The sequence below is a fragment of the Strix uralensis genome, chromosome 4, assembly GCF_047716275.1.
Source record: "Strix uralensis isolate ZFMK-TIS-50842 chromosome 4, bStrUra1, whole genome shotgun sequence".
NCBI lineage: Eukaryota > Metazoa > Chordata > Aves > Strigiformes > Strigidae > Strix > Strix uralensis.
The window spans coordinates 95,132,161-95,159,764 of record NC_133975.1 but is presented as its reverse complement, the minus strand read 5'-3'; the positions used below and the strand labels follow the sequence as shown (position 1 = coordinate 95,159,764).

At 39.6% G+C, this 27,604-nt stretch overlaps 1 protein-coding gene across 6 annotated transcripts in view; it reads left to right on the top strand.

Annotated features, from left to right (window-relative positions):
* SLC39A9 (solute carrier family 39 member 9) overlaps positions 1 to 27,604 on the top strand; it is a 33,653-nt gene that overhangs the window by 2,989 nt on the left and 3,060 nt on the right. For 4 of the 6 annotated variants that reach the window (XM_074868021.1, XM_074868024.1, XM_074868026.1 and 1 more), the window contains 6 exons: positions 2,848 to 2,956; positions 7,879 to 8,070; positions 10,452 to 10,520; positions 11,664 to 11,749; positions 12,850 to 12,984; positions 14,703 to 14,971. In XM_074868021.1, coding sequence (XP_074724122.1) covers positions 2,848 to 2,956; positions 7,879 to 8,070; positions 10,452 to 10,520; positions 11,664 to 11,749; positions 12,850 to 12,984; positions 14,703 to 14,933 — 822 coding nt within the window. In that variant the 3' untranslated portion in view covers positions 14,934 to 14,971. Of the gene's footprint in view, positions 1 to 2,847; positions 2,957 to 7,878; positions 8,071 to 10,451; positions 10,521 to 11,663; positions 11,750 to 12,849; positions 12,985 to 14,702; positions 19,143 to 22,723; positions 22,869 to 25,558; positions 27,056 to 27,604 lie in introns of those variants that run through there. The other 2 variants (XR_012628881.1, XM_074868020.1) reach the window with 2 other exon arrangements.

Here is a 27,604-nt window from a genome sequence, read left to right as displayed (position 1 = left end):
AATTTAAGATTTTCCCGTGTGTTTTTTAGCACTATTTACTGTATTGCTCTTGTTTTTAACAAGAGACATGCAAGTGTTTTTGTAACTGAAATGGTTTGATTTCTTGGATAAAACTAGATTACTTTTGCTTCCCTGGGTAGGCTGCAGTTATTAGATTGCAGTATGTTGTACTGAAAAGGAGATGTAGACTTCTCTTGAAATAGTAACTTGTTCGCATGTATTATTTTCATGGATCTTTAAAATTCACAGATGCCCAAATGAAAGCACGCAGTACTCTCTGTTTGCAGTTGTAATAAAACAGTGTTACTTCTGAAGCTTTTTCTTCCTCTCTGTGTGTATGTATGTAAAAGAGATGATAGTGCTGCAGTATAAAAATAATCTTGTTTTTGCTTGTAAGATACTATATTTTTGCAAAACAACTTCATGAACAGTGGGTTGTTGATTTTCTGTTCATGTAGCTGTTCATGTAGCTTGCCACTGTATAAAAATTTACCAAGTAGAATTGTTATATATGCCAGTATGCAGTGCATGTTTGTGGAAACTTTACAGGTATTTTCATCTCTTACATATTATTATTTGAATTTCCCCCAGTAATGCTGTAATTGTTTCCTTATGGTCACATTTGGCTTGCTTTCAGAAAGCTAGTTTTGCATCTCTCTAGGGCCTTCTATTTCTTCTATGCAAGTGTTGCCTATTTCAGTGGTTAAACGGCTTGTGTCATTAGAGTGCCTGAAGGAGAACGGACGGATGGCATAATAAGGATAGGCAACAAGTGGTTTCCCGTTAGTCAAACACTGACCTCTGTCTCCAGGTCCTCAGTAGTTAACGTTAGTATTTTGGTAGCACCCAGACATCTCATTGTGCATGGAGGATGATGATGGTTCTGCCACAGAATGTATGCTGCATAGTTGTTACGAGGATCTAAACTCCCGTGGTTGCTACATGTGATAGAAGCCTCTTACAGAAATGATGAGAAGCAGGCTCTGCAAGTTGTCGTATTTTAGAGTCTATTAGATGTTTATATAATTGTATTTTCAGTACGTGGCTTTGACTTTAGCCTGTCAATGTTGTAGTCACAAGGAAGCAAAAAGTAATAGGTAAGCTGTTATATTGGTAAAACAGAATTTAGTCAGTTTGGGAGGGGTGAGGGAGGAGTAATAAATATCCCTCTAAGCTTTTTGCCCAAAATTAAAATATAACTAGGAATATAACTTACTAATAGTAGCAAGTACTTATAAATGCTTTATGTGTGTGGTTTTTTATCTTGTAGAAATTTTTCCTGAAAAATGAATGAAATTATTTTTCTTTACTACACTATAAAAACAAGGTTTATGTATTTTTTGTTAAGGTTTAATTGCAAATTTGCAATACTTAAGTAACAAATTATTTTACAACCTGTCTTTGCAGAGGGGAAAGGAGATTGCCATGGTCTGTAATTACGTGGAGAGTGGCATATCATTTTTATATTGCCCTAAATGCCTTTACAGTCTTTAACTCATTTTAAAATGCTACTGGAAGGCTTAGAAATGGTTGTAAAAACAAATAGCACTGTTCTGCATTTATGTGTCTCCTAATCAGATTAAAAAGAAAAAAAGACTGACATGAAATATATATTAGCACCATTACAGTTTGGTGCAGTTCCCTCATTTAAACTCTCATTTGAGTAAGCCCTCTTAAATTATTTTTTATAATTCCAGTTTTGGAGCTATTTTGGGGATTCAGTCCCTTCTGCCATATTTTGTACCTACCTGGCATTCTGGAAGTCCTGTGATACTGTAGTTCTAAAACTTCACCTGGCACCTTATTTTTTTTTTTTAATACATGGAACACATTATCAGATCTTTCAAGTACAAAAAAAGTACCTTTCTCTTAAAATTACTTTTTTATCCACAGTTTTATCTTTTTAAAGAAAGTCTGTTCTTCAATGATACCCTATTAAATAGAAGGCCATGAAAGCGTGGAGGTATTAAGGACAAGCTTCTGCACAAGAGTGGCTGTTTGGTTTAGAGACTGTTCCACTATCACGTAACAGTTTAACTTCATTTCTGCTGTGTCTCTAAACCTGTAGGTGAAAGTAGAGCTCCTTCTGATTTTTCTCTAAAATCTTCCTTTTCTCTTTCTGTAGTCCTAAAACTTTTCTTAGCCCTTTTCTGTTATATAAATATGGCTGACTTAGTAGTTTTCACTATTCCTATCTGTAGATACACTATCTGTATTTGTATCTGTAGATGCATTTACATTATTGGTTCTCTCATCTTTCTGGTTTTGCTTTGGTAATTTAGTTTTCTTTTGTTGTTTAGATTGGCTTTTTGGGGGAACAGGCAATTCATCTTGAGCTCTGTCGTATCTAGCAGAGATTTTAGGGAACTTGCATGTTTAAGTATGATTTCTAGTGGGAAGGATATATTTGAAAACAAACCCAGAATGGAGATAAAACATAGAGTTGCAAACATGCTTCAAAATTTAGGCAGTTTCAATCTGTCTTTGTCTTTGCAGGCTTTACAGTTTGAAGCCCTAGAGGATGAATTAGACCCCAATAATCCTTAGTGCCAAATATAGCAGTTCTTGCTCTTTTCAAGTATGCTACATTTCATTTCTTGTCTGATGTTAACAGTCAAATGGGTCATCCTTAACTTTCCTACTTCAGTTGATTGCATTGGACGCTGGATATGTTCACTTTTTAGAAAGTTAATCATTTGAAATACAGGGCTATGCAACTGGGGCTGTTGAATAAAAATCAGAAAGAGGTTTTGTGGATCATTCTCTACCCCAATCTCTGTTAATGAGGGAGAGTAAAGAAAGCATTTTCATTCTTAATGATGATACTTGTTTTGTACTTGCTTGCAGGAGAGGCTAAAGTTGGTGACTGTTCTGGGTGCTGGACTGCTGTGTGGAACTGCCTTGGCTGTCATTGTGCCAGAAGGAGTACATGCACTTTATGAAGACATTTTGGAGGGTAAGAACCAAACCCAGATGGCCTTGTGCAAGATAACTTAGGTCATGGTGGTATGATATACTGGGGCTCGTTTCTGGGGCTTTTAACATGAGACTGGCGGAAGGGTTTCACAGCAGCATGACCCAAAGCTGGCATAGAACCACAAAACTGCCATAGGCATGATGTTGCATGTTTATGGTGATTTGACAGAGGGATGTGATCATGCTGTGGATCGATGGCTCTTGTAGAGTGATCCAGTCATTTGCGGGTCCAGGTACTGTAATGTTCATGGAACCACAGACTTTTATGCCAGGTAATGTGTAGTGTTCCTTATTCTGGGGAGAGTTAAAATTTAACTTTCACTTTCAAAGGAGGTGTAAGGATGCCTTCAGCAGAGAATGAAATTGTGGACTATTTGCTGTTGCTTTTTGTAGTTTAGATTGCTTCTTATTAAAACAATGGCAGAAAGTGTTTTATAGGTTATACATACTTGCCCTTGTAAGAATTTCCTCCTTTGAAGCTGAAGTGTGTCTTGGAATTAAGTTACCTTAATATACTTGGCTGAAAATTGTGGTTCTGTAGGGCTAATTCACAGAGTAGGAGGCATTTCTTTCTTGGGTGATGGCATCCCTTACATGCGCGTGGTTCCAAGTTCAAGCATCCAGTTGTAGTCTGCTGTTGCTGGTCTTCAAAACCTCATAGCCTCTAATGAACACCTCTAAGCTGACAGCGATTATGTGTCTTGTAGGGATGTGAGTGTGGAGCACATTTTATACCCATAAGTTTTAGTAAACCTCAGTTTGAGGTTATGATATTACTTTAGTCAGGGCTCATTACTTCTGTTTGGAGCGCACTTTAAATCTTGCCTTAGCTTGGGGTCTTGTGCTATTACATTACCATTGCATGTATGAGATTTTTCCAGTATGCTCAGAATCAGAAATTTGCCTGAAGGTAAACGGCAACAACTTAGTGGTCACAGGAGAAAGGACTATAAAGTTGAGGCTGTAGAGAACTTTGCAAGCGTCTGATGTACTGTTGTTGCTAATCTGGGATTGAGAGATAATTGTAATGCTTGCTTTTCTTGTACTACTGTTTTTTTGTTGTTCCTACACCGTTTTAATTTCTTTTTAGTAATATGCTTTAATGTATCCTGTTTTAGCTTCCACTAAAATTATGTTGTTCTGTTTAAAGTAAACAGAAGATAATATACAAAATGAAAGAACCTCTGATTATGTTTTTATACTGTACTGTAATTTGTGCACTGTAATGTAGGATATCTCTAATGAGCTGTAGTTCTGGGTTTACTCTCCATTCAATTTTAATTCCAAGTAGACTAAATTTTTCTTGTAATGATATGGCTAGCAGTAAATACAATTGCTGTGAACATTTGCATTTTTTTTTCCACTAAATGGAGCATACCGTTCATGTATGAAATCTCCAGCCTGCTGTTTAGAGCTATATGCTCTGTAATTTAACGTTTAGTATATGGAGAAGAAAGGCACTTCCCATTACTGCAGTAGTAATATCAGAAGTCTTTACCTAGGGAAAAAGAACTTGTTCTGTGAATTAACTCAGACTCAATACAGTATCATGTCTAAAGCCAGTCTGTCTGTAAAGACTTTTTTTGTGTTGCAAAGAGCTAAAATTCATGGGTATTATAGATGTAACTACAAAAAATATTTCTATATTTCTAGAACAAATTTCTATATTTTTCTTACAAAAGTAGGATATTCAAAGTTAAGCTTAAGATTCTGAGAACTTAAAAGCTTTCGGTGCTTTTTTTTAGTTTCTTACAAATTCATCCAATTACATAATTAAACCTAGAAAGCTGCCTAAGGGAACATTGAGGTAAATTCATGTAACTGGGGGGAAAAAAAAAAAGTCTTTGTTTTCCCAGTTCCAAGTGTAATTTAACTCTGAGACTGGTTGCTTGTTATCAAAACAGGTGGTTGTCATTGATACAAAAGTCATTTACTTCTATATTTTCCCACAGGCCACAGAATAAATAACTTCTAATTTTTGACCTTATAGGCTGAGGGCAAATAGCATATCATGATTCTGATTATTATTTGATCATAAATTTATGCATGTGTGTAGTGAAACTTCGGCTTGACTGTTACCAGCAAATAAAATTCCTTTGGTGACTTCAGTCCTTTGTTTTAATGGATGAAACTGGATAACCGCTGTCAGAAAGATTGCCCTGACCTACCCACTATGTTTTATGGCTTGAAATGATCTGAAGCAAAGTTAACTTTTTAATACAGATCGCAATAATCTTGTGTGGTCTAAAGTTATTTTCTTGATCAATCTTGTTCAGCAAAGATGTTTGTGAAGTCTTTCAAGGGCTATCAAGCCTATTCTGATGTGCTTTGTCTGTAGTAATGGCATTGTGCCAGTATTTTGTACAGTGGGATGGATGTACAATTGTGTTTCATTCAAGATGATGTATGAATACTCCAGCAAGAAGATGACTTGCTGGAGTAAGTCAAGTTTTTGCTGTTAATGTCTAAAACTTCTGAAGAGTAGTTGCCAACCAAAAGACCTCCCCAAAATGACAAAAGTTTTATTTTTGTCACTTAAGTCACAGATGTTGGGAAAGCCCTAATATATGCTGTGCTCCATTTTGTTTGTTGCCATTCTTTTTTTAATAAAGTTAGATGCATGAAAGTTGCACTGTCACTCACTTTAAAAAAAATAATTATCTAGCGTGAACTTCAAAAATACAAGGTTGAAACAAGGTTGTTAGTCCTCGTACAGTTAAATGTGATAAAAAGTAAATTAAAATCAGTAACACTCATAGAATCAGAGAATGGTTTGGGTTGGAAGGGACCTTAAAGACCATCTAGTTCCAACCCCCCTGCCATGGACAGAGACACCTTCCACTAGCCCAGGTTGCTCAAAGCCCCGTCCAACCTGGCCTTGAACACTGCCAGGGAGGGGGCAGCCACAGCTTCTCTGGGCAACCTGTGCCAGTGCCTCACCACCCTCACAGGAAAGAATTTCGTCCTTGTATCTGATCTAAATCTACTCTCTTTCAGTTTAAAGCCATTACGCCTCGTCCTATCACTACATGTCTTTGTAAAAAGTCTCTCCCCAGCTTTCCTGTAGCCCCCTTTAAGTACTGGAAGGCTGCTATAAGGTCTCCCTGGAGCCTTCTCTTCTCCAGGCTGAACACCCCCAACTCTCTCAGCCTGTCCTCAGAGGGGAGGTGCTCCAGCCCCCGATCATCTTCGTGGCCTCCTCTGGACCCGCTCCAGCAAGTCCATGTCCTTCTTATGTTGGGGGCCCCAGAGCTGAACACAGCACTGCAGGGGAGGTCTCACGAGAACAGAGTATAGGGGGAGAATCCCCTCCCTCAACCTGCTGGCCACACTTCTCTTGATGCAGCCCAGGACATGGTTGGCTTTCTGGGCTGTGAGCACACATTGCTGGCTCATAGTCAGTTTTCCATCTGTTAATACCCCCAGGTCCTTCTCCTCAGGGCTGTTCTCAATCCACTCATCGCCCAGCCTGTATCTGTGCTTGGGATTGCCCCAACCCATGTGCAGGACCTTACACTTGGCCTGGTTGAACTTCATGAGGTTTGCATGGGCCCACCTCTCCAGCCTGTCCAGGTCCCTCTGGATGGCCCATCCCTTCCCTCCAGCGTGTCGACCGCACCACACAGCTTGGTGTTGTCAGCAAACCTGCTGAGGGTGCACTCGATCCCACTGTCCATGTCCCCAACAAAGATGTTAAACAACACTGTTCCCAATACTGACCCCTGAGGAACGCCACTCGTCACTGCTCTCCACTCGGACATGGAGCCGTTGACTACAACTCTTTGAGTGCAACCATCCAGCCAATTACTTATCTACCGAGTGGTCCATTCGTCAAATCCATGTCTCTCCATCTTAGAGACAAGGATGTTGTGTGGGACAGTGTCAGAAGCTTTGCACAGGTCCATGTAGACAATGTCAGTTGCTCTTCCCTTGTCCACCGGTGCTGTAACCCTGTTGTAGAAGGCCACCAAATTTGTCAGACACAATTTACCGTTAGTGAAGCCATGTCACCAATCACCACCTTGTTTTCCATCTCTGCTTTCTAAAAGTCATTGTAGTTAGACACTTTTGTAACTGTTACTAACCTATGAAATAATTGAAAATGTTTTTAAATTATGAACTGTGCACCAAATAAAGCATTTTATACCATGGAAGCCTAATTTAAAAACTGTCCAGCCATCATCTTTCCCCTTACTTAGGTTTTAGAGTCATTTGGAGCTCACCTAATTTCAGTGTAGCTCAGTGAGACAAAGTAAATGTCTTGGGCAGGGAATTAAAGCTTTTGTAGGGAAAGGAAACAAACCACACAGCATTCAACCCCAGAGCTTGGGCCTTGGGTTTGTAGAATGGTACTGACATTTGTAGGACAGTGTGCTGATTTAACTGTTGTTCTAGTCCATATCAATGGAGTGTATCCATGCTAACTTGTTTAACTAGAGACTGATGCTACTTTGAGATATAAAGTTAATCATCTTAAAGATTAGGTTAGATCTCTTAGTGGATGGAACCTATTTTACCTCCTCATCCTGTATTTTCTCACTTAAGATTATGACTTAACTGCTTGACAGTATCTCTGAATACTGACAGAACTGGCAACTTCATTTAAAAAAAGGGATTATCTGGCAATTTTTATCAACCAATTTGTATTTAAAATGCAGCATTTACAGAAGCCTGGCTTATCAAGGATTAATGCTCTCTTTGCTTTTCCACGCTGAAGATGTACGAGGGGAGGCCAACCAGGCAAATGTGTGTTTTCCTAAGAAAATGGTCTAAGAAGGATGTTAAATGAAGACTTCTGTGTATTGTGCAAGAAAGCATGAGGGATGCTTTTGGCAAAGGAGGAGAAAAGGGACCATGCCATGTTTAGTCCCGTCTCCTAATCCGTTTGCTTGCTTGCCACAGGGAAGCATCACCCGGCGAGCGAGATGCAGCATGTGATTGAGTCTGAGAAAGTAGCGGAAATCCCGGTTGTACATGAGTATGGCCATGACCATTCCAGGTTGCATGCCTACATTGGTGTATCCCTTGTCCTCGGCTTTGTCTTCATGCTGTTGGTGGATCAGATAGGCAGCTCTCATGTGCACTCTACAGATGGTAAGTAAAGATTCACTTTGATTGCACTCACTTGCAATTTTTTTGAAAGCTACTGGGATTTAATTTGAGCAGTCATGTCCAGAGTTTCAGTAGGCACTTTAGAAACATAAAGCAAGGTCTGTGTGAAGTGTTTGTGCTGGAAATCTATCCTGGAATTCAGCATAATTTGAGAGCTTGCTTCGCTAATGTGAAATAACTGTGCGAGCATGAATGTTGTGGAGTGGAGGGTGACTTGACACTTGAGTTATTGTCTGTTTTACAGTATCACCCATAGGGGATTTCTTTGGCTTTCCAAAAAACTTCAGGTTAGTCTTATCTTTGTTTGTTTTTCCTACTTAATTGTCATACATGTAGGTAAAATTTGTAACGAACAAGAAGTTATCTTAAATTACTAAATGTAAGCTCTGTTTCTTTACTGTAACTGCACAGCTGGGCTCGCACATTAGTCTAGAGCCTCACTTCAAAATACTTCCTGCTTAGTCCAAAGATTTCTCAACTTCATTGCAAGACTCTAAAAATGCCTACAGCTGCCTTTGTTTCCTGCCTGTGGCTTCATGCTCAGACTGTAGCTTGAAATACACCAAAGGTGTTTTGTCATCTGACAAGGTATTTTATTGCCTTTGGCTGCTCATTTTCTCTCACATAATCTCCACTGATGGTGGAATTCAGCCCTCAGAAATTAAGGAATTGATCTTGAAGGAAAAGTAAAACACACGCATACAAAGGAGGGGGAGATATGCTTTGGTTGGATCCTTGGCAGTTCACAGTGCACCTGTGCAAGTGCTTGTATGGGGTTAGTGTGGTGGGACAGATGGGAGGCCAGTGCAGGAGCTGTGTCACCTTTGTCCTCCTGGAGAAGCATTAATGGAGCCACAGCCATGGCTAGCTGTTTTCCAGAGCTTTTCAAAGGAAACAGAGGCAGTGAGGATGACAAGGGGGATGCACGTGAGCAACTGCTAGGAGAATCCTTGGTTTGTACAGGTTATGATCCTTTCCTATGTCTGATCAGTACCAGGAGAAAATGGACTATGATCTGTGTTAGAGAGATACACTATAAAATAGAATATTAAGTAAAGTTTTATCTAGTCTGTACCTCTGTCACAGGAAATGTAGTAGTATTTTTGTAATGTTTTTAAAGCTACCAAAGAAAAACATTTTTTTTCTCTTTTGAACCAATGTCTGGTAGTTTTATTATCTCCCAAGTGGCTAGATTTTAGTTTGTCTAAACTAGAAAAATTGTGTAGGCCAGAATGGAGCTATGAAATCAAATGTGACACTCTCTTTGAGTATGTTTAGTTCTGGTCAGTCCAAAACAAATTTAAAGGAAAAGTTCATTGTTAATATCTTCTCCTATCTGACATGCAGCTTATGCAATTAATTGCTCAAATAAGTTCCCCTTGATTCAGAAGATCAATCTGACTGAAGAGAATACGCTAGTTTTTAGCCAGCTAACTTCCCCGATCTGACTCACTGGGCAACTACATGGGTGCCTGGGCATGAAGAGAGAGACTGCAGGGCAGGACGACAGGCAAGAGGAAAGGAACAGAACTGGACTTTCCATTTTGGTGGCTTTGCAGACTTATTAAAGTGGTTGTGTAAGTGTGCTTCCAGTCAGCTTACTGACCACTAGTAATTAAGTAATGGTTGTTCAACTGTTTGGAGTTAAACAGTTGCATAATAAGATGTTTCTATACTTGTGTAGGATTTATCTGCCCTGTTCATTGCAGTGATTCTTTGTAACAGTTTTGTAGTGGTGGATATTGCTCTTTGTGCTGTGTAAGGAGGTGACCTGCAAATGTCCTCAGAGTAGTGTCAAAGAATTGCACTCAAAACACTGTATCGAAAGCAGCACTGGCTGCATTTCACCTCTGTGGTGTATAAGGTTGGAGGAAAATCTTTGCAACTGCAGCCATGACAAGTAGAATTTATTACTTACTAGGAATTGCCAGAGAATCAGTGCAACAGAGACTGCTCCAGACTGTCACCTGAATGAAAATGCCAACATTGAGCCATGTGGGGAAAAATCATCCTGACTCTTGGTGCAGCTCTGGTTTCTGGGGATGCAAAACTAGCTTTCCTTCCCCTTAGTAGCATAAAACTTTTGGCTTCAGGAGGTTAAAAATAACTGCTTCTGCCTGTATCAATGATCCTGTAAATTGCAAAGAATTGTCTATGATTCTGTGCCTTGTTTGTTGGCAGAACTTCAGGTGATTTGAAGGTATCTACAGCAAATCTAATGCAGAAATACAAAAATTGGTAGTTTTGAATATAACTGCTTAAGCAGCTGGTAGATACATGTGCAGTGATACTTACAATTTTTCTTCCAGCATAATTTATGTATTTGCTCTTGTTATGGTAACTTTTCCTCATGACCGTTTCAGATCCAGAAGCTGCAAGATCGGGCAACTCCAAAATCACCACAACGCTGGGACTAGTAGTCCATGCTGCAGGTAATGTGGGATCGATTGCTGGCGCTTGACAAGGACTTCTTTTGCTGTGTGGCTCTTGGGTTTTGTTTTTGAAGGTGGCTTTTTATTTAAAAAAAAAAAAAAAGACAAGGTGGAGAGAACTAAGGATCTTCCCCAAAACTTACTGGGAAAACATACTCCAGTGCTCTGAATGTTCCATGGAGTTTTATTTGGATAGAGTATTTTCACTCCTTTGTTTTTCTTGTCTGAAAAGTTGTGGGATGATCACTCTCTGCCTCTTCAGTTCCTTTGCTGGCTGCTTTAGCTGCTAAATTTCAATATATGCTAACACGTTTGATAAGTAGTATGAAACACCTTTGGGTTTGCTTGTCAGTTGACCTGTGTTTTTAAAAATAATATTAAGTTTAAAAAAATATCGTGGAAAAAAGGACTTTATAGGGTGGAGCGCAAAGATCTGACTGAAACACATTTGGGCTGAATTTCAAGGACTGAAGAAGTTATGCATGTGTGGCAGTCAACCTGTGTTCATGGTGTAATTCTTCACTATATATGTGTAGTATAAATATGATGCTTTTTAATCTCTCCTGCTGAAGGTTATTGTCTAGATAGGTCTTAAGATGTTGATCAGAAAGATATTTCTTCACTAAATGAAATGTCTGTATCTTAAAGGTAAATATAGTATCCATTTCCTATTTCTTTTAGACAATATGTTTATGTTAAATGGTAAAAAATAGTATTTACAGTAGTATTTATATCTGAAAATTCATTTAAAGGGTAACAATTAAAATTCTTGTAATGCTTAGAATCTGAAGCAGATTTTTAATATCTGGACAGGAAGGCATTTCTACTACAGAAGACTAAAATAACTAAACTTCTTACCTGGTTTTAATTTGTCAGAATATGTCAGTACTGAATAGATTCTCAGTATGGTTTTTGTAGTCTTGGGAAATATAAGACAGCTCCTGTTGAGGGTTGATTATCCTGAAATTGTTGTGGCTTTACAAACAAAGGGAAGTTAATCATGTGTGGGGTTGGTATTGTTAATGGCATTTTGAGTAACAGGACTTCTAAAATCAACATGTTTTGTACTGTCAGCCATTGAGAGGGTGGGAAAGCTGAAACTGATGTGGAGGAATAATCTGTGAATTTGCACTCCTGTTTCAGCTGATGGTGTTGCATTGGGTGCAGCAGCTTCTACTTCTCAGACTAGTGTCCAGTTGATAGTGTTTGTTGCGATTATGTTGCACAAGGTAAGTCATCATCCAAAGAACCCCTTACTTGTTCTTTAAAAGACTATTAAAGCATACAGAAATTACTAAAGACCTTAAGTTTCTTTAGTGATGTAATATGGAAATGTGTAATGCCGTTGAAATGAACAGGTTAGTAGTACAGCTTCAAGGATGCTTAGTTTATGGCTATTGCCAAGCAAAACTTGCTTTTATTATTTGTAATGTTCAAATTAACTGACTTCTGAAATGGTGCAATTTTAGAAGAGGAAAATTTCTCCTATGAAAGGTTATCAAGAAATATTTGGTATGGAAAGAGAAATGTTATTTCTACACTGGTGTCTTTTTTTATTTTTCTAGGCTTCTGATCCTGATTGATGCTTTTGTCTTTCTCATCTTTTTTTCTTCACCCATGGTTTCCTTCTAGGTTTAAAAAAAAAAAATACTCTGTGTATAAAAATTGCTCAATATATTTTAGTTTGTCTTATCTCAAAAATGTCAGGGTGGACTGCTATTGTCTGTGAGCAAAAATATAGTAAATTCCATGAGTAGTAGGACAGCTATGCCTTGTGGATAAGAAATTGGATGCCAGCAGAGGGAGAAGAAGGAAGTATTTGTTTACTTCCCAGTGGGAACAGAAATGAAACTGAATGATGAACTACTCAAAAGAGCTCTTAAGTCTTTGTTCATGTGGAGGCTGACAGTTATCTATCTTTGGGAATTTTTTCCCCTCCATGTTAATTGTAGAATTTTTCTGCTGTAGATAAACTGTCCATCTAAAGATACGTAGTAATATCAGGATGAAAAAAAGAAAGTACATGAGTGAATGGAGACTTAGGGGTTATAGCAATGACTCAAGTCAGAATGAACGTCTTAATATTTATAGTGACTACAGAAATATGTGTACTCTGATAGCCAGAACATGAGTTTTCATTAGGTACTGTTAATAAGGTAGGGCAGTTGACAGAATTCTGTTGATTCGGGTTAACTGCAACATACTAGTGCTCTCCCTGAATTTCTTCCAATTCAGTGCATTTCAATGTAGTAAGTTGTATTTCAACTTTATCTGAGATTTCAGGGGATTTTAGAAGGTATTGTATTACCAATGAATATTGGTTTTGCAGGCACCAGCTGCCTTTGGCCTGGTTTCCTTCCTGATGCACGCTGGGCTGGAACGGAATCGAATTAGAAAACACTTGCTGGTCTTCGCATTAGCAGCACCTGTTATGTCAATGGTGACATACTTAGGGCTAAGCAAGGTAGGTCTGTGATTTGTTCTGCCCAAAATGTAGCTTAGTGGTGGAGTTTGGGGAAATGAATATCATATAAGTTTCATAGAACGTTATTCCAAACAGCTTAAAATTTAGCAGAATGGAGAGAAAATATAGCAATATGAAAGTGTGAAACAAAAAATAACCCATGCTTTCCATCAGAACCAGTGATACTACTCCTCTATAGAGTTTTGTATAGCTTTTTTTAGAAGGCTGATTTCTGTCTTCTCCTTTCTGCCGCTCCCCGCTGAGAACAATTTACTCCTATACCAGATTTTATCTGATGACTATATAACTGAGTAATTTTCAGTGTTGCTGCATGTATTCTTATTTTAATATGCACGTAGAAAATAATCTTTGCTGGTTTCCCCTGCCATCCCAGAATTGACCCTGTATGTTCAAAGTCTTTTTCACTTTGTGTCAGAAGTTGAATCCTCAGCTAAAACAGCCTTTTTGCCTCTCATACTCCTTAAAGCATAGTCTTGTCTTGGCTCTGTACAACAAATGGCCCGTGACATGGGCCACTGCACATGAGTGTATCATCTCTGTCCAAATTAAATGTTTCTGCTTCTCATAGCATTTCCTGTGACGCTCCTGTGTTTCTAACTGCCTTGGGCCATGCTGGTGACACACTATGGTGTTGTGTTGTGAAGAATTTGACACATGATCTCATGAAACTCAAGGCATGAGAGGAAAGATTAAGTAAATCATCTGGATTAATCCCTTTACTTGCTGGAAGAGAGTTATATTTGATATTGCAGTACAGGAGGCAGCAGAAAGGATTTGGTTTGTAAATAGAAATGAGAATGCTGTCTGAGCATTCTTTTGGTGTAGGCTCACTGCGAGTTGATTTTGCATTTTGCACTTCAGGAAGAACAGAGAATTGATAAGGCATAAGGGCTGTCACAGTGGTTGCATAGTTCCAGAGCAGAAGATGTATCTCCACTCTTGGGAGAAATAACCAGAGAACTAACATCACACTTGAGTTGGAAATTGTTCAAGAAGCATTTTGAAGCTGATATGTGTGGGTTTGCATTTCATGACATTTAATGATGTGTAGATCTTGATCCTAGTATGAATGTGAAGAGACGCTCAGTTTTGATCCAGAAGATGCATTTCTTTATGAAGTTTGCATGAAAATTCTGGAAAAGTTTCGGGTGTTTACTTGTACATAGAAATGAGATATTGAAGGAGTGATGATTTGGGACTTAAATCTAGCAAATCTTGCTCTGACCAGCAGGGCACCAGATATTTAAAGGCTAACATCATATTTGAACAATTTGTTTAGAAAAAGGAGGGGAAAAAAGAAAGTCAGTCTTGAGTGTCCTTCCTAAAAATTTGTGGCTTTGCAGTCTGAACTTTATTTTTTTCCAAAGCACACTTTTTCATTTTGACGTTTTATGTGTTGCTGTGAGATGTGCTTCTGCACAGGCAGTGACTTTTTTCTGTTGTAAAGGTTCCTAGAAGTCTGAAGTAAACTAACTAGGATGAGAGGTGTCTTTTTGCCCCCCACATCAACTTTAGAATGCCAGGTGCCACACATAAGGTGCGAGACGCAAACCAACACATTAAACCATTGTCATTGTGAGAGAACAAGAGTTGATAGAAGTCCTCCTGTGTTTGGAACTTACAGAATTTTTTCATTATTGATTGAATAACTTCTGCTTATCCTAATTTTTTCTACTCTTTCTGTTCTTCCATTTCAGAGCAGCAAAGAAGCCCTTTCAGAAGTCAATGCCACCGGAGTTGCTATGCTGTTTTCTGCTGGGACTTTTCTTTATGTTGCTACAGTTCACGTTCTCCCGGAAGTAGGAGGAATTGCTCATAGCCACAAACCTGAATCAACTGGAGGAAAAGGACTCAGTCGTCTGGAGGTGGCAGCCCTGGTATTAGGATGCCTTATTCCTCTAGTTTTGTCCATTGGACACCATCACTAAACGCTTGAATTTCACCGGTCTCCTCCTCGATCTGACATGAGCAGTAAATGTTGGCTGCTCCCTTTATCATTGTCTCTTACCATCATCCATCCCATCCACTTTATGGAGCTCAGAGGGAACCTTGATTGCAAAATGAGGAATACTGGCAAAGTTTTTAGTGTAGCAAAATGTACTTTGGCAGCCGGACATATTCTGTGTAACTTTCTTTCTGAAGACATTTGCTATTTTAATTGTTACTTCTGGCCCTATTCTCAGGGAAGATGGAATTTGGAGTTTAAGAAAGGTGAGTGGGGAAGAACATAGCGACTCATCACAAAATTGCAATCACCAAAGTATCCTGCAATTCAGTTTTCACAGCTGAGAATAAAAACAAAGGATGGCTGCCTTCTGAGAGGTTGAAGTCTTACTAATGAAGAAGGGGGCTCTCCCCCATTGGTTCTCTGTTGTCCTGACAACACAACTGGTCCTTGTGATGTTTGTCGCTAATTGTATTGCAAAAATGGGCTGCATTTGGAACTCTGGATAACACTGCTATTGTCACAGAAGTGTCACTGATAGGAAAGAAATTATGTAGACAGCGTAGGATTAGAGTACAAAATGAGCTGGTTAAGAAAGTGCAAATGAATTTTGCAGTGTATTCCATTATTTACAACAAAGGATGGAAGCAAGGAGAATAGTGTTTTGATGACTCATGCAATTGTGAATAAATTTTAAAAAAGCAGTATTTCTTGGGAGATGGTCTTCTGCGAAGTCAGTAAAGTGTAGGCACCAAAACTGTTAGCAGGAATTAGGTATTGGGTACTGTGATTACACTACTGCTACTGTCGAGAGAGATACCCATAGTGTCCTTCGAAATTGAGCTGTTCTGGGCTCTGAGGAGTAGAAATCTAATGGAGACAGCTGTTGAGGGACCAGAGAACTTCACTAGCTCATTTTCAGAAGTCTGAACTGCTGAAATCTAGGGGTGTGTGGCTTTTTAAAAATTAAATAAAAGGTATTAAGGCTAACAAGACAAGATGTTTAGTTAAATATTTATACTGCAGATAGAATACAAAGTGTTTCTAAAGCAGTTCTGAACAAAATAACCCAAAAAACAAAACCCCAAACTGGTGGGTTCCCAGTGGACCTGTTGGGTATTTTTGCTTTTCCTTTGGGAATTGTGCATTCGCCTCTTACTGATAAACATTAGTTTTGGTGAACCTACTGGAGGATTTATTGCCAACTGCTGATGCCTCTCACTGCAGAAGAGTGATAAAAGATCCCTCCCTTTCCAAGGCACAGCCTTCTCTTGTCAGGCATCATTTCTCTTATACAAAATATAGTATACTCTAATAACTGTAGTGCATTGAAAAGTAAGGAATGCTTGAAATGCACGGACTCAACATAAAATTATTTCTTTAGGGGAAAACTTTTTAATACCATACCCTTTTTAAGCTATACTCTGTCTGCACTTTTTAAAGATAACATTGCCAAATATATTTTTCTTTTTTGTTCAAAATGGATTTTCAAGGCTTGAGATATCTTCTTAATTGAAGTGCTTCTTGTTTCCATTTGAATGAGTGTGTCTGTTTTTCATGTGATTTATTACTTATACTACCCAGGCCATTGTGCTGCTTAACTTCTTTACATTTTTGTCATTGTCCTATTTGTCTACTAGCTCAACAATGGGTATGGTCTGGTTCTTGGACTAGCGATTGCTTTGTCTGTTGGCTTGGCATCAATACAGGGGTATTCCAGGATTGAACCTAGTAGTGATCCCCAGGAGTGCTTGTTTATTTGTGTGTTTTACTATATAAAATCAATGCAAACTTGTTAGAAATCATATATTTCCACAAGACAGTATTTCCAGATAGAATTAGTGTATCAGGCCTGAACAAGCATTTCTGACACTAGTCCTTCAAAAGTGAATTCTGTTCTGAAAAGCCACTGCAAAATTAATGACGTGGATGAGATCCTCTCCTGCACATTTTTAAACTTTTTTTTTTTTAAAAAACATGATATGCAAACTAGTAAACCTGTTTAAAACGTTTGGTGGTACAGGTTACTGACACATGCAAATGATACACAGGGATGTTTACACCAGAGGTCCCAATGTTCTTCCTGATTTCTACCTAATTATCTTCTTCCTTGATAATGTTACTATTTTACCTTGCTTAATCTTTCCACATAACTCTTTCCAAAAGCTAGAGAGTTTGCAAGATCTGCAGTGGAAGCAGGAGATAGCTTAATGCAGCACCAGATGCTTACATTTTGTAAACGTTTTTTTTTCTTTAAACTATCATCTGTCCCTTACACCCCACCTCACCAGTTAAGCTGACATCCTGACTGTGTTCCACTTCAGCCTCATTTTGTGTATAACAATAGCAAGGGTTTAGGGAGGTATTGAGGTAAGGTCCCATTTCCAGCCTTTTGTTCCAGTGTTGGAGCATGTGGGCAGTACCTTCTTATACGGATTGATGAGTACTGATGGGGATGTGGCAGCCAGCCTTTGCACTGCTGACGTAACTTCTGACATATTAGTCATAGGAGGTGCCACTGCTGAGAGGTCTTGTTGTCTTTCTTTTCTCCTGTCCCTCATACCAGGTTTCCAATTTCTGGGGCAGCCACCAGAAATGTTAATACTCGGTTTAATGATTTATGAACTGTAGAAGCCAAGTTATAGCAGCAGGTGAGGGATTTTAAATGGAAACATTGGCAACTTAAAATTGGCAAAAAATTTCTGATAACACGTACTTTTCACTTTGGCACTTGGTTAAGTGATAGAAGACTTCTGTGATTTTTTAAATATTTTTTTTCTACCCATTTAGAAGCAGCAACAGCATTTTCTTTTGGCTGTCTCTGTTATCTCTGTGTTGAACTATTATTTTCAATTCTGTAGCTGAATCTACAGTGACTAAGGAAGCTTTTGGTTATGTGATAAGGAGAATGTAAAATTTCAAATGATCAAACCTTTCCAAATTGTTAGTTCCATGGGGAGGATTATTTTCTTGAAGCAGAGTATTTTAATGAGTTAAATAAAATGGTCCATTTTATCCTTTTTTTTTTTTTTAACCTATCTCCCCATCTGTCACAGTAAATCCAAGCACTGCATGTAGTCAGGGCCATCTGGCATCATTTTCTACTCCTCAGGGGACCGTGGTGCAAACAAATTCCTCTTATTCTCCCTGTAACAGCCATCTCTGCCTGTGTTTTCTACTGTGAGGTAGGTGGCATTAGGTCTAGCAGGTAACGCCAGTCATGTTCCCCTTTCCTTCTGTAAATCTCTCCAGGAAATCTATAATTTTCTCATCAGATGGTTTTTTGAGTTAATGATTTCTTAATTGGCGATAGGAATTGGACTAAAGCTATTTCTGTTGATCCCAGTGTGTTCAGGTGCTTTCCCTACTGTTCTAATTCTTCTGTTGTTCCTTATATAAAGAAGGGAAATACTTCTTTTTCAGCACCTGATGACAGATGCAGAAGCTGCACTGACATTTAACTTAAGTGAGGATGGCAGAGCTGTCACACCAAGATGGGAATTTTTGATAGTTGTGGCATGTCAGATGGCCAGGTGTTAAACACAGAAACCTGCTGTTGGCTTTCAAAGAACCATTTCCAGATGAATTGTTTAAAAGGCTAATGTTTCCCAAGAGACCCAGGAAAACTACTGTGTTTATTCAGGAACTCTGTTTAGAGCCTTCCAGGAACTTTTGACAGTAGCAGATGTGTCCACGTGGTATCAGCTCTATGCAGAATGAGAGATGCTGTGGAATAAATGTTGCTGCTGCTCCCTTCCCGTTCTGTGCTGGGACTTGGGAAGAAGAGGAGGGAAGTGTATTTGTATTATTCTGGGGGTGGAAGAAGGAGGAGTAGTTGCGTTATGGTGAAAAAGTTTATGATGAATTTCAGATTCTTTATGATTAATTTCAGATTCCTGTTCACCTCAAACTTATTTTAAAAATAAAATAAATCTTTTTTTTTCTTACTGTCCTTTTATTACATCTCTTAGCAGCCTTGGCTTTCCAGGGAAAAACATTGCGTGGTCATTGCTGTTTACCTGACTCCATGTACGGAACTGTAATTTTAATGTCTCTTTTTCCAGACCATTTGTACACAAAATCATTCCATGAATGGCTGCCTTATAATTTTTCCACTTTAATTGTGAATGGTTAAAATAATGTTGCCGTTTTCAATTTGTTTTATTATATTAAATTTTTACTAGGTGCAGTGCTTCAGAGTTGGCTTGTCATTTACTGCATGGGGTTTTGTGACAGCTCCGACAAAGAGAAATGACAATCTTAAAAATGGGATGCAAGCTGTGCAGACAGTACATTTTATTTTTGTATAAGTGTGTTTGCTGCTTTTCTTCATAATGTCTGAGCACCTCCTGGAAACGTGAAGTGTGAAACTGCATGTTGGGAGGCAGTCTAGCAGGTTGGTTTGGACATGCGTATGATTGGGTTTAGGGGTATAAATACAAAAATGATTTGACAGCTCTGCTTGAGAGAGGCATTTGACAACTTCTGTCTGTCTCCCACTGTGTGTTTAGGAGTTGGCATTGCCCTGAAGCTATCTCTTCCCCCACCCCCAGGGGAATCTCTGAAGTTTACTAGGCAGAGACCTTTGGAGGGCCATAAGGAGGTGATTGGCTCAAGATGGCTCCAGGCCACAGTTAAAAGGCTGGAGGGCATGTTGGGGCTAAAGAAAACAGAGCAGAGGATGGAATGAAAGCAATCTTGTCAGCCCCAAACCCAAAATGCAAACACTGAGTCCCTCTGTTCTTTTTGGAGACTTTGTGATAAAGTAGCCTTTCCCGTATATATGTGCTTCTGTGTGATTTAGATTAAAAGTCAACTTTAAGTATGCATGCAAAGATGTGAAGAAAACTCTATCCTGCTTTTGTTCCTGTGTTAAGGGGAAAACTGCTGGTGAAATCTTTCTTCTCCCTGTTCTGTGGGTTGTTTTTTTTTTCCCTCCCATCTTCTTGCTGTTTTCAGGCACTGAGTCACAGCTCAGCTTTCCTTTTGACTGCCCTGTGATGCTACTGCTTACCTGTTCATAGCTCTTCAGTATAGCTCTCAGTGTTCACTATCGACAGGTTTCCTGGAAGGCGGTTTACCTTCTTCCTGCAGCGTACAATGAAATGAAAGCCCACGTTAAGCCATAGCTACACAAGTTTTTAATGCTCGTCGTGGCGGTCATTGTAACTGACAGTGGATTGTGTTCTTGCTGTGAAGAAAAATTGTCTTCGCAGGCTCCTGAACTTCTCTGGAAGGGTTTTATTTGCCTCTGACATAATTTTGAGTTGCAAACAATAGTTGGAAATTAAATTTTAGCAGTGGTCTCTAAGAGGCGCTCAGGCAGGAGATATGAGGAGAGCTTTTTGTGTTGTTATCTGAACAAAAACTTCCAGGACAGTTTTGGGGTTTTTTTGTGTTGTTATTTTTTTCCCCTGTAGGACACTTTATGCCATATTTTTAGGGTTTAAAGGTTTTATTAAAAGATTGTAAAAAAATCCAGTCAGTTGCTCATTGTATGCTGTGATTGTAGAAGGGGAAAACTTTCCATATAAAACATCAAATTTCTTTCTTTTTTAAAGATGCAACTTTAAAAAGAACAGCCACAGTTAGACACCTCTGACTAAAAATGTTACTTTACAAATTTGTTTGGGACTAGATTTAATGCTTTAAAACACATGTAGGGTGCAATTAATAAATTGAAGGAGCAAATGTTGTTAAAAAATAGAAAGGTGCTTGTCTCTTGCCAAAGCATGTCCTATTGTGTGTCTGCTTTTAGGGTTTTGTAGAAGAAAGTTAGTACCACTGCAGCATCCTATGCCTGCTGCCAGGATTTAGGGCAAGGATGAGAATGGGAGTGTGGATCCTTGAAATAACTAGGAAGTTGACTGCCTATCACAAGGCAGTCCCTAAGGAAAGGCCTGTGTAGGCTTGTCAGATCTGTAGGTAGATCTGTGGGTTTTGCAAGTAAGTGGTCTGAAACTCTGTCGACCTTACCTGATAAAACTATCAGCTGGAGCCATTCAGGAAGTGTTAATGGTTTAAAGAAGTCTTGGAGAGTGAGGCAACCCCTGAAGCAGCCTGCAGAGGGGTGATTAAGGACTCACCTTCACCTGCCTGGTACAGGGATGGTACCTGGCAGTGTGCCAGTTTATTCAGCACGTGGTGGGAAGGCACCAACGGAGTGCAGCCCAGAGCTCCCAACTGCAGACTGGTGGAGGCTGGGAGGGACCTCTGGATTCATCTGGTCCAACAACTCCCCTGCTCAGGCAGGGCCCCCTAGAGCCGGTTGCCCAGGTCTGTCTGGACACAGGCAGCTTTTGCAGATCTTCAAGGACGGCTACTCTACAACCTCCCTGGGCAACCTGTGTCAGTGCTCAGTAACACTCACAGTAAAAAAGTGCTCAGAGGGCATCTCTTGTGTTTTGGTGTGTGCCCACTGCCTCTTGTCCTGTCAGTGGGCATTACTGAACAGAGCCTGCTCTATTCTCTTTGCACTCTTCCTTCAGGTATTTGTATATATTGATGAGATCCCTCCTATAGCTGCCAACTTAACACATTTCATAGATATTCTTGCTCTCCATACTCTCCAGCTGCCCTGTAAGCAGGATTGGGTTTCAGACTTACATTTTCAGAGAAGAGAAAGGGGAATGATGCTGTTATAGGATGGGTGATGTGTGCATTTCCAAACTTCATGCATCCACTTAAGAGGTACCCTTCATGGAGATGATTTATAAGCAATTCATTAAAAAAATGATTTAGGTTTTTCTCCTGCAGTTGCTATTTACAGACTTATTTAAGATCCTGTCACTTTAACAGTGAGTGTTTTAGCTATTTCACTCAAGCCATAAGCAATCTTCTCAGCTAATTGCTTGGTTTTGATTTTTCTGGTAGTTCATAGGACTTGTGTGGTTAGGGAAAAGTGTAATCTCTTTATACTGGTTTAATCACAAGAGAATATGATTAATATGAAGTCAGTAGGAGAACTGAAACATGACAGTGTTGCTATTATAGCTCGTACAGGCAGATGCAAGGCAGTAAGGAGTGGAAGCCAGGTAGGCTGTTGTTTTTTCAGCAAGTAAAACTCAGTTTTAATAGTGAAGCATTATGCAGTATGAAAGAGCTCAAACAAATGGATTCATGACAGTCCTTGATTAGGACTAAACTGTGATATATGAAAGCTTTGCTTGTGTTTTGCTTCATTTGTATCTTTGCTTCCCCAAGACTCCCTAACTGTTTCCCTAGGCCTCTTTGTCTGTTTAGGTAAGATTAAGATGCTCGTTAGGCTTCCTACATAAATCACTAATAACAGACCCAAGACCTTCAATGAACACTTGGACAGTTCCTGGAATGTGCAAACTAAGATAGGAGGGATTCAAACAAAATGATACAGAGACCCTGTAATGAGGAGGATGATTTTTGCTGATTGAGGAAGAAGACACCTGGACTTTACTTCACAGCACATGCTCTGGAAAGAAGGTCAACTAGTGAACACCATGAGGAAGACTACTTACTTCTTCCCTTGACCACCGAAGGCCCCCAACAGAACTTAGGACACATGCTCAAAGGGGTGTCAACTTATGTAAAGCATTCCAAGAACTCATTATCATAAGACATCCCTTCCCATGAAATCTAATGAATATGTATGATTTTTATGTATGTAAACTGATGTCCCTTACTAACTTGGGGGAGCCCTTATGGTGGAGAATCCCCAGGGTGACCCCAGTGCTGCTGATAAAGAATACCTGCTTAACAGTAAAAAACTTTACTGTCGAGTCAATTTCTTTGTTTCAGTTGGTGACCCAGATGGGACCCTCTCTGCCCGGCTGCAGGACCCATTGAGATTGGACTCTCTTGGGTACCCCTGGGGCTTTCTCCAGAGAGACTCCTCTCCTCAATTGGATTGCTGAGGGGACAGACAAGGGCCATGAATCAAAAGGTATTCTTTAAAATTTCTTTTGGAAAAGTAGCAGTTAGGAGGTGTTGGTTGTACAGGAGCTTAACAGTTACTGAAATCTGGTTTTGGTTTTGGAAGCGGTTCCTTTGGTAGCTGCCCATAAGTCGTTACTGTTTTAATGCAGGGTTGGCATATGCGGGACTGCTAGTGTCTTAATATGCGTTCATTTGGTAACTGTAATTTGAGTGCCTCTGTCTCCTCAGAATTTGTAGAGTGAATAGATGTTTGGTAAAATACTTGTTTGCATTTGGTAACTTTATAAGCTATAAGCTCACCTGAAAAGTGAACAGATGCTTGTGAAAGAAACAGTTTAAGATTACAAAGCTTAATAGCTATTGACTTGCTTTGTATCTTGAATTTGCATGATTGTGTGTATGAGCGAGATGTACGAATAAGTACGAAGAGAGTGCGGAGTCTGGATCTGCGGTTCTGTTATCCCACAAGGGACACAGCCAGAGAAGGACGAAGTGATTGATAATAACTGTTGTGATCTTAATGCATAATTTGAATGAATGTGGGAACCCGAGGAGTGTCTGTTACACCCAGAAAATGATTGTAAACCCTTGTGTGTTTTAGAATGTAAGTGGTGTGAGCAAAAGCTGTGGGTAGAGTTTAGGCAGGATATTGACTGCCCTAAGTGTCAGGTCTGGACTTCTTGGGAAAACCGAGAACGCTCTTCGCATGTGTTAAAGGTGGTTTGTGGTTGGAGGAATAGAAATCAGACATGGGAGGTAAACAAAGTGGACTTTTCTTTAAGATTCCTCCACTAGGATGCATTTTGAAACATTGGAAGGATATAGGAGGGTCCACGGGTTGTGTAACTAATAGAAAGACTCTAATAATCAGTGGTGGCCATTGTATAAGTTAGAAGATGGTGAAAAATGGCCCAGAAATAGTACTTTAAAATATGATACTTTGCTGCAATTGATGATGTTCCTATGATGAGAGGAAAAGTGGGATGAGCTGATGTATGCAGATAGGTTTTTCACTTTAAGAAACCATCCTGAGCGGCAGAAGGAGTGTGGCATTAACTTAGCCCCTCGGGATCCTCTCGTATTGACACTAGGGAAAGAACAGAAAAAGAACCAGGGCATGCTGAAATGGTGGTGTTCAGTATGTAGTATTGGAGAGAAGTGCTTAAAAGTAAAAGATTGAGAGAAAAGGGCAGAAGAGAGAATCGAGGATTGTGTGGCCCCACCCCTTGAAATACTAGAAGGATTCCCTGGAGAGGAGGAAGAACACAGGAGAGAGGCAGTGGGAAGTAGCACTCCAATCACTGCCTGGACTTGTAGTAAAACAGGTCCAGTGCCAGGTCCAACTGTACAGGCACCAGTCAGACAAGTGATGGGACTGGGAGGAACAACCCGAATTAAAGTCCCCTTTAATGTGAGTGACTTGGACGCTTGGAAAGAGGTGGTGAGAACCTACCGGGATGACCCACCAGGGGTCGCAAAAAGATTTGAACTAATAGTTAAAAATCAGGACTCCGATTGGAAAGATACAGACTTAATGCTAGATGCTATGACAGAAACGGAGAAACAATTGGTTTTGAAAATGGCTCGTACTCATGTACAGGCACAAATTACTGCTAATGTCTTGACTGGGGTAGTTGATCAATATGTTCCCCTAGCTGAGCTGAATTGGGATCCAAACGATAACACCGACTATTGAATGTTGAAACAATGCCAGGATTGGGTAAAATTTGGATTTGAAGATGCAGTCCCCAAAGCCATGAATTGGCCAGAGTTATGCTGTGAAATAAGGTCAAACTGAAACCCCTACAGAGTTTTTAGATCAGCTGAGAGCTGCAACGTGAAAATATACCACTTTAGACCCCTCATCTGATGTGGGGCATCAGCAATTGGTATGGTTTCTGGGACAATTGTCTGAGGATATTAGAAGCTTCAAAAACTTAAAGAACGAGAAATACGAGACTTAGAAAAGCTGACTGAGGAAGCTTGGAGAGCATATAGAAATCAGGATAATAATGACAGGAAGAAATTGGGAAGGACAATAGCCAATGCCACTGTTGCCACTCTGAATCAACAACATAAAGGTGGACCCACAGAGAGGGGAAGCTGAGGTGGAATGTGAGGTCGTGAAAGAGGGGGTTTTGGTTAGGGGACTAGAATGGAGTTGAAAAGCAATCAGTGTGCTTATTGTAGAGAGAACGGACACTAGAAGAAAGAATGTCCCAAGCTGGAACAAGATTCTCCAGGGTTTGGGACAATAGCAGACCTGGAATTATGGAGACCTGGGGAATCTACCCTAGCGGATCCACTGGTTAAAATAAAGCTAGGGAACAGGGATAAGGAAGTAGAATTTTTAGTAGATGCTGGAGCCTCTTAACTCTGTTTTGAACCAGCATTTAATACCTATGGACAGAGATTTTGTAAATGCGATTGGAGCAACTGGCCAAACTGAAAAGGCTTTCTTTATGCAACCTATAAAGTATGAATTAGGAAAACAAATAGGGATACATAAGTTTCTTTTTTTGCCTGGAGCCCCTAAACTATAATTAGGGAGAGACCTGTTAGAACAGTTAGGAATGAAGATTGGTTTTGTACTGAAGGAATTGAATTTAGAATAAAGGATGACCAATTAATTGAAATATTAAGCTTGTCTTTGTTACTGAAAAGGAGAGCACAATACTGACAGAAATTTTGGACCAGGTATATCCAGGTGTGGGGGCTTCTGGAATGCCAGGTAAGGCTAAGAATGCCAAATTAATAGAAATCAAGTTAAAACCAGGAGCTGCTCCGGTGAGGATTAAACAGTATCCTTTGTATATAGAAGACCCGATAGGGGTAAAAGAAATTATTGATAAATTTTTGCAGTTCAGACTGTTAATTGAATGCGAATCAGAATATAATACTCCTATCTTACCTGTGAAGAAACCTGATGGAAATAGCTATAGATTAGTTCAAGATTTAAGGGCAATAAACAAAATTGTAGAAGACCTATATCCTATGGTGGCAAATCCTTATGCTTTGTTAAATAAATTAAAAGAAGATCAAGTATGGTTTACTGTACTGGATCTAAAGGATGCCTTTTTCTGCCCAGTCTTAGCAAAAGAAAGCCATAAACTATTTGCTTTTGAATGGGAAAACCCTGATACAGGGAGAAAAACCCAGTTAACCTGGACAGTATTACCACAAGGTTTTAAAAATAGCCCCACTATTTTTGGGAATCAGTTGGCCCGGGAACTTGAGAACTGGACCCCTCCCTCACCAGAACGAACTTTACTACAGCATGTAGATGACCTTTTAATAGCTACGAGGCAAAAGGATTATGTACAATGAACTGTCAGTTTGCTTAATTTTCTGGGGCTTAATGGATATCAGGTCTCTCAACAAGAAGTTCAATTGGTCCAGCAGCAAGTGACCTGTTTGGGATTCGAGATTTCAGGAGGACAACGAGAACTGGGATCGGGAAGGAAAGAAGCCATCTGTCACACACCCGAACCTAAGATGGTAAAAGAACTCCGAACTTTCCTCGGGATGACAGGTTGGTGCCAATTGTGGATATATAATTACAGACTTTTGGTAAAGCTGTTGTGTACCTTGCTAAAGGAAAATTCATCAAGATTAATATGGACCAGAGAGACTAGAAAGGCATTTGAACAATTAAAGAAGGAATTGATGAAAACTCCTGCCTTGGGCCTCCCTGATGTCTCTAAACCCTTTTGGTTGTTTTCACTGGGAGTGCTAGCCTAATGGTTGGGACCCTATAAGCGGGCAGTTGCTTACTTTTCTAAACAATTGGATGAAGTGAACAAAGGATGGCCCAGATGTTTGAGAACAGTTGCAGCAGTTGTTCTCCACATTCAAGAAGCCTGAAAATTTACTATGGGCCAAAAGATGATGGTATTGTTGTCCCATACTGTCTTGGCTGTCCTGGAACAAAAGGGAGGCCATTGTCTTTCTCCTTCTAAATTTCTGAAATACCAAGCCATTGTGGTGGAACAGGATTATGTGACAACTAACATTGTGAATCTAGCATCTTTTCTCAGTGGAACCACATCAGAGCCTGTAACCCCTGACTGTCTGAAGACCATGGAAGCTGTTTATTCTAGCAGACCTGACTTAAAAGAAGAGCCACTTGAGGATGCTGAGGACCTGGTTCATGAATGGAAGCAGCTTCATAAAACAAGGAAGCCGTAAGGCAGGGTATGCTGTGACCACCGCTTCTGAAGTAATTGAGGCTAAACGATTGCCAGTAGGAACTTCTGCTCAGAATGCTGAAATAATTGCCTTGACTAGGGCCTTAGAGCTGGCAAAAGGGAAAAAGATCAATATTTGGACAGGCTCAAAATATGCTTTTGGAGTTGTACATGCTCATGGTGCCATATGGAAAGAACAAGGGTTACTCACAACTCAAAGAAAACAAAACATGCAGATGAAATTTTAAGGCTGCTGGAAGCCATCATGCATTGCTGGGGACACCAAAAAGGTAACACCGAACAGGAAATTGGAAATAATTTGGCAGATTGGGAAGCCAAATAAGCGGCAGAAATAACTGAAACCATAGCATTAGCTTTGGTCCCAGATGCTAAACTTTCAATTTTAAACTCAGATTTGAAACCTGACCATTCAAAGGAAGATGAAAGGTTAATTAATGATTTGAAGGATAATAAAGAAAAAGATGGATGGTTTTATGTTCTGGAAGGGTGAATAATAGGGCCTTCTAACATACTATGGAAATTAGTCTTAGACGAA